Below are 6,361 nucleotides of genomic sequence, written 5' to 3' on the forward strand. Positions count from 1 at the left end.
ATAATAATAATAAAGGAGATTAATAAAATGTCCAGCAAATAGAGATCGCTACACATATTTTTTTCCTTACCTGAAATTAAATATATACAAGGTCGTAAGCTGTTTGGCTATATAGAGATTTAAGTGTTCGCATTTTCGTCCCTTATACTATTAATAGAGAATAGATCTGATTTCGATAGCACCTGTCCGAGTCTCTCTTTTTAAAAAATTTTTTTCTTTCAACATGACTTGCCGTTCGTAGTCTTCCCCCCCCCCACTTCTCTTTTGTTTATTATTTCTTCACTGGAAAAAAAAATCGTTTGAGCCGGAGGAGGGGAACGAGGAGAGGGTGGGGATGGGAGGGTGTCAGGAGACAGCGTGAAGCAGGGGATGGGGGTGGGGGAGAAGGGGGAAGTGGCTACTCGCTCTCCTCTTTGTCCTGTACCGTGGTCGTGGAATGGTTGTAAAGTCCCTGGGCCATGAGGTGCAGAGCCAGGCCGTTCTTAATGCCTGTGGCCTTCTTGATCTTAGCCCGTTTGTTCTGGAACCAGATTTTGATCTGGGACTCGTTGAGGCTGAGCTCCTGGGCCAGGGTCTGCCGGCGTTGCTCGGTGATGTAGCGGTTCGCCTGGAACTCCGCCTTGAGTCTCTGCAGCTGCTCTGCGGTGAACGCCGTCCGCGGCCGCTTGTCTTCCTTCTCATTCTTCTTCTTCTTCAGCTTCCTGGTGCGGGGACCTACATGGGAGGGAGACAGGCCAGGGAGGGGAAGGCAAAGGGGAGGGAGAGGACAGAGAGAAACGGGTAAAGAGGGAAGAAAATGGGGAGGGGGGAGAGAAAGAGGAAGGTGGAAAGGCAGCTGTGTGAATTGTATCAGTGAAAGGGGGTGCATCATAGTTCTTGGCTACTAAAGCCTCTTCTGTTTTCGAAGTCCCCCTCCCTCTCATCCATAGCATCCCGACCCCACCCCCAATTCAAGAAACAGTCTTCCCTGGACCAAACCAATTGTCCCGTATTACCAACTCTTCTGTCTGATGAGGAGTAAAGAATGAGAAAGAAAAAAATGGCCGACAGCTGCAGGACCCCCACAATCTCAATCTAGACCGAAGGAGAAAAAGAGGAAGCTTATAGGATTTCCCCCTCTTGCTAGCACTACTAGTTAAAAGAATTGGGGTAGAGGTGAGAGCCAAAGGCATTCACCTGCGAATGATTCTAACTAGCCAGGCCCCAGAAATCCTGGGACCAGAGAAGCGGCAGATAATCTCAGGAAGAAAGGAATTGCTAGGAACAAAATCTGGGTCCCCGCCCAGCTTTCTTTCCTTCTGCTCACTTCTTCCCCACACGGGAAACCCAAAATCGGCCTATGGAAGCAGACTCTGCAGGCTGGGACCAGCCATTCCCACCATGACAATGAGGAAGGGGACAAGGCAGTTGGGAGAGGAGGAGCTGACACCCCAGCTGGAACCCCAGCCGAATCACTTTGTCTGTCCCCCTTACCCCCCACTTTACGACCACTCCTTTAACTTCCAATATCTCAGGTCCCCGTTCCACCAAGGCTGAGAAAATAAATGCTAGTAGAAACCACTTCAAACCAATACCCACTGTTCTTTACCAAGACAGCATCTCTGTTGCCACCCCTCCACCTCTGGCCTCCCAGTCCAGAAAAACCCACTCCACCCCCACCCTCACCCGCATCAGAAGAAAAGCAAAGAGATTGAGAAAATTAAGCCCGCGGGGTCAAGGCCTCCTGAGAAAGACCAAGCAATAGACTGCTTTCCCCTGGCCCCGGCCCTTAGCCGTTTTTCTTTCCGCCACAAACTTCGCTCTAACCCGGACCCGGTTGGGCTCAAGCGCCCCAGGCCCGCTTCCTTTCCGTTATTTTCTGTGAGACCCTGGAGAATGCCAGACCCCGCCGCGGAAAGAGAGGAAGTTCCATGCCTTCTGTTACAGACAAGTTTCTTCGCCGCCAGCTGAAGTGAGGCCAGACCCAGGGGCTGCGGGAAATATATTGACTGCAAGGGCACTCTACACCCAGAACAGCTGGAAAGAGCCATGGCCGGGCTAAGGTTAGAGAGGAACCGAAAAACTCAGCATGATCAACAGTGAACCTTTGCAAGCGCCCCCAAGCAGTAACCCTATTGCTTTCTCTTCCCAAATGACCACTTGGTAAATGTTCCCTTGTTGGAAAGGGATACCTGCCTCTAACCAGACGGTCGCGGTGATGCCATCCTCTAGTAATTTCGAAATTCATTGGCTTTGAGTATTTTTATGTTTTTAAGGCCTCTACTATTTATTTCATGAATTGTAAAAAGAAACCAACCAACAAAAGGAAACAAATTGTAACGAAAGGGGAAAAAAAAGGAAACAGGGAAATCGGAATTGGAATCGGAATTTTTAGTCCCTCTTGCTATTTTCAAGATAAAGCTTTCCCTGGACATTTGCTTCCCTGGCCGATATTTATGGACCAAAACACAAATGAGAGAAGGGCAATAGGGGGAAAAAAAGCTTCTACATATAATTCAGGGCTTCATCCAGAGGCCAAGGACATAAGCATACAGTAGCCAGAACCCATGGACCCCATGGACCCCAGCTGCTATATTCTGCAAGCCTGTGGAGTCTTCATACACCTAGGTTCCATTGGTCCTCTGACAGTTGGTAGAAGACAGGGAATTAGGATAGAGATAAGGACAGAGAATTCCAAACGGAGCTACATAAATAGACAGACAGATAGAGATTTTGAGATCACACAGCTGTCAGTTGGCCTATCCTTCTACCTGATCCATGCTTCAGTACACCTACATGCCCAGTCTATTTTTGCTGATATTTGATTCTCTGGGAATCTTGCAATAGAGGATGGAAAGGTTAGAAATGAAGATTTTGAGAAGGGATACACAGTGGGGGCTGAAGTCTCCTGGCCTTTCAAAGAAGCCAGCTAAACAAATCCTTGCTATTTATAAAAACCCTAAAGCCTTGGAGGAGTACTCCAGTGAGTGCCACCATCAAGAAAAACAGGCCACATCGCTTGGCTTCTGCCAGAAGAGAATATAAACAAGGAAGCTTTGAATAAACTCTAGTCTCCGATTAGTAGATGGAGTAGAGGTATGAACCTCACACTGAGCCCCAAGGGGAAGCACCATTAGCTTTTGATGGTTACAGTCAGGGCCTAGGGAATCTGGGGCCTGATAGCCAGGCCATTCCTGTGTATAGGTTGGAGATTGGGGACAGGCTTGGCATCTTCCTCTAAGATAACCCACTCTCTTCATCCCAGAGAAAGAGAATACAGTATCACAGTATCAAAATACTAGGTTAGGCTGGAAACCCTTTGATGAGATCCTGGAGTTCAACTTTCCTGGTTGGAAAGCTTTCTAGGTGATTGCAAATTGAGTTTTTTTTCTTCCAGGTGGAGACCAGACTCCTAAAGTCCACTTCCCACTACAAATCAAAATGCAAGTCTCCATTCTTTCTAGAATAATCGTAGGATCCAGAAAGTTACAGGAGATACAACAGGGCCCCTAGCGCTAAAACTTCCGATGCCAAGCGCAAAGACGCTGACCTAGACAAGGTAAAAGAACCCCAATGAGGAAGGAGAAAACAATTTATTTTTTTTGGTAATGTGAAGGGAGAAGGGACGATCATAGCCAGAGAGGCCTAGACCCCTTCCTGTGTCTGAGACTGGGTTTATATTGGTGCATGTGTATGGACACACTGAGCACAGGCAATAAAATCGTTTCTCCCCGGCCAGCCCTAGCAGCCGACCTGACAGCTCAATCACTCTATCCATCAGGCGAGTCAATCAAAGCGGCTTTTCGGAGGTTCAGGGAGACGGACGTGTCAATAACGGGGGGATCGAGATGACTGGAGCTGATAGCGACCTATCGATTGGCTCTGCAGCCCAAGGAATTCGGGACCGAACTGAAGGGAAAAGAAAACGGTAATGGGGAGCTGGGAGACTCCCGGATACCTGCATAGAGTTCTGAATCCCACCTAATAGTCTCTTCTCTGAACACCACCTCTTTCCTCAGCCCAGGCTGGGCTTGACTGGAATGGGATTTGGGAACCGGGAAGGTGTGGATTCCTTCTCTCCCCACTAAGACTGAAAGGGAACTATGGGGCTAATGATTGAGACACCCAATGTCCGACACTGAGGAAATAACCTAGGAGCAGCCCAGTGAAGAGGGAGACCCTCCGATGGAAACCACGCTAAGGTCCTTGTGATACCAAAGAGGAAAAAAGGCATTGGGGGGGAGACACCTCAAAACAATCGCGAGTGGTAGGTGTTGAGTCTTGACTGAGATAAAAGGAAAGGGGGCTAACGGGAACAGAGGGCTTTGAGAGACGAGTTTGGCAGGCAAACAGCAGTGCAAGCAGCGAGACTCAAGCTGGTCTTCGGGCCTGCTCAAGCTTCTCTTTCCTTCGATCCTCTTACTGTCCTATAGATTGTCCTCTCCACCTCCTTCTTCTAAAAGCTAAGATTCATCTCCTGTACTATCTTAACGCCTACTTTCTCCTACCAGCCCAGGGAATCTTGTGATTCCTTTCTGACATTATTCTACAAAAGCCCCTTGTTTCTTTGCTCCACGACTGGGCCTCTCCTTCCCCGTACCCAAGGAAAAATTCTCTCTCTCTCTCTCTCTCTCTCTCTCTCTCTCTCTCTCTCTCTCTCTCTCTCTCTCTCTCTCCCTCTCTCTCATCAGTATTGCAGAATATTACTAGTGTGTATAAATTCTAATGCACACATATCTATAATTGCAGCCTATGATCTTGTCGATATGAGACCGAACTCTCTAGCCTGGGCCTTCCCATCTTTATTAAACACAAGTCCTTAGCCAACCCCAGAAAAAGGAAAAACGATATTATGAACTATACTTTAAAGTGTTAGGAATTCAACAGTGAATCTTCCCTGGTGCCCAGCCCCAACTGTTCCAGAACTTCAGGCTGGGCGAAAGATGAAAGCATCGCAGAAAAGGGGGAACAAATAAAATATGCGAGAAGTGGAAGCAAGAGAAACAGAGAAAGGAATAGGATAGGTTGGGAGGGGCGGGGGAAGGAAAATGCATTATTATTTTGGTTTCTAAGAGCTCTTGGAGGGGGTGGGGGTGGGGAGTGTCCACCGATGACCCTAGAGGGACAGGGGAGTGAGGACTCACTTCAAAGGGTGTACTCACCAGAAGATGGGCGATCTGAATAACGCGTACAGTAGACCCAAGCGGGCCATACTAGCGGTTGCTGCGAGTCAGTTTTAACCACTGGCCCGCCGTTGGCCGAGCCCATGAGTAGAATAGCCGGGTTCCCATGTTCCCCGTATTTAGCGCCAGTTGCTGCAGTACTGCCCCCGCTGCCTTCCGAAGGCTTGGACGCAGCCGCTGCTGCAGCTGCGGCAGCCGCCACGGCCGCCGCGGCGGCGGCAGCAGCAGCCGCCGCCGCCGCTGGGTTGGCTTTGGAAGCGGCCGCGGCCGGAGCCGGCGCGGAGCCGTCGGGCGTCACACAGTTCGCATCTGCCGGGCAGAGAAGTGAGGCCGGGTTGGCCGGCCTCGTGCCCAGAGAATTGGCCGGGTCTCTACCTGCGGCTGTCTGGCCTCTGTCTCTCTCCGTCCGGCCTCCTCCTCCTCCTCCTCCTCCTCCTCCTCCTCCTCCTCCTCCACCAGCACCAGCACCAGCACCAACACCAGCACTACTGCCACCTCCTCCTCCCGTTCCAACCAAGAGCTGCTGTTGCTGCTGCTGCTCCTTCTTGCAACCAAAGTCTGGCCTTAGGATGTTGTCTATGAAAAAGTTGGTGGTGCGGTGCTGCTGGGGCGGCGGCGGCGGCGGTGGGGGAGGCTGGTGAGGAGGCGCTGGCATCGGCTGCGGCGGCGGCGGGGGCTGGTGGTGATGGTGGTGGTGGTGGTGGTGGTGGTGGTGATGGTGGTGGGGTAGGGGCTGGAGGCAGGGTGCTGCAGGAGAGGAGGGAGCTTGCTGCGGGGACACTGGGACGCTGTCTCCATCGCTGCCGCTGCTGCTGCTCCCGCTGCTGCTGCTGTTGCTGTTGCTGCTGCTGCTGCTGCCGCTGCTGCTGCCGCTGCTGCCGCTGCTGCTGCTGTGGCTCGCAGTGCCTATGGTGGAGTCGCGCTGACTGTTATGCTCGGGCTGCTGCTCTTCCATACTCAGCCGCCCCGCCGCCCCGGACGCGGCTTCCTTCCCCCTCCCCCCCGCTTCGCTCTCCACCCCACTTTGCCAGTGGCCGGTGGGGGTGCGGGGAGGAAAGAAGGAGAGGAAGGAGAAAAAGGAGGAGAAGGAAAAGGAGAAGAAAAAGAAAAGGGAAAAAAAGATCAGACGCTTGTCTCGAATCTGTCTTTTACCGAGCAGATCTGTTTTCCTCTCTAATTTGCAGATATCCAGAAATGAA

At 51.1% G+C, this 6,361-nt stretch overlaps 1 protein-coding gene across 1 annotated transcript; it reads right to left on the bottom strand.

Annotated features, from left to right (window-relative positions):
* Positions 1–397: 397 nt before the first annotated feature.
* Positions 398–6,117, bottom strand: EN1 (engrailed homeobox 1). The gene is made up of 3 exons (XM_036747821.1): positions 5,658–6,117; positions 5,142–5,588; positions 398–714 (listed from the first exon to the last, which is right to left on the bottom strand). Exons 1-3 carry the CDS (start codon positions 6,115–6,117, stop codon positions 398–400), a joined length of 1,224 nt encoding a protein of 407 aa, XP_036603716.1.
* Positions 6,118–6,361: the final 244 nt, after the last annotated feature.

The sequence above is a fragment of the Trichosurus vulpecula genome, chromosome 2 (genome assembly GCF_011100635.1).
Source record: "Trichosurus vulpecula isolate mTriVul1 chromosome 2, mTriVul1.pri, whole genome shotgun sequence".
NCBI classification, from domain to species: domain Eukaryota; kingdom Metazoa; phylum Chordata; class Mammalia; order Diprotodontia; family Phalangeridae; genus Trichosurus; species Trichosurus vulpecula.

What these genes read in the sequence shown, in the direction of transcription:
- EN1 (XM_036747821.1), bottom strand. Translation starts at nt 6,117, where the DNA reads ATGGAAGAGCAGCAGCCCGAGCATAACAGTCAGCGCGACTCCACCATA. An exon ending in GGTTGGAACGGGAGGAGGAG is followed by an intron (nt 5,589 to 5,657) that starts GTGGCAGTAGTG and finishes GAGGAGGAGGAG; the next exon opens with GAGGAGGAGGAGGAGGCCGG. An exon ending in TTCAGATCGCCCATCTTCTG is followed by an intron (nt 715 to 5,141) that starts GTGAGTACACCC and finishes CCTCCCATGTAG; the next exon opens with GTCCCCGCACCAGGAAGCTG.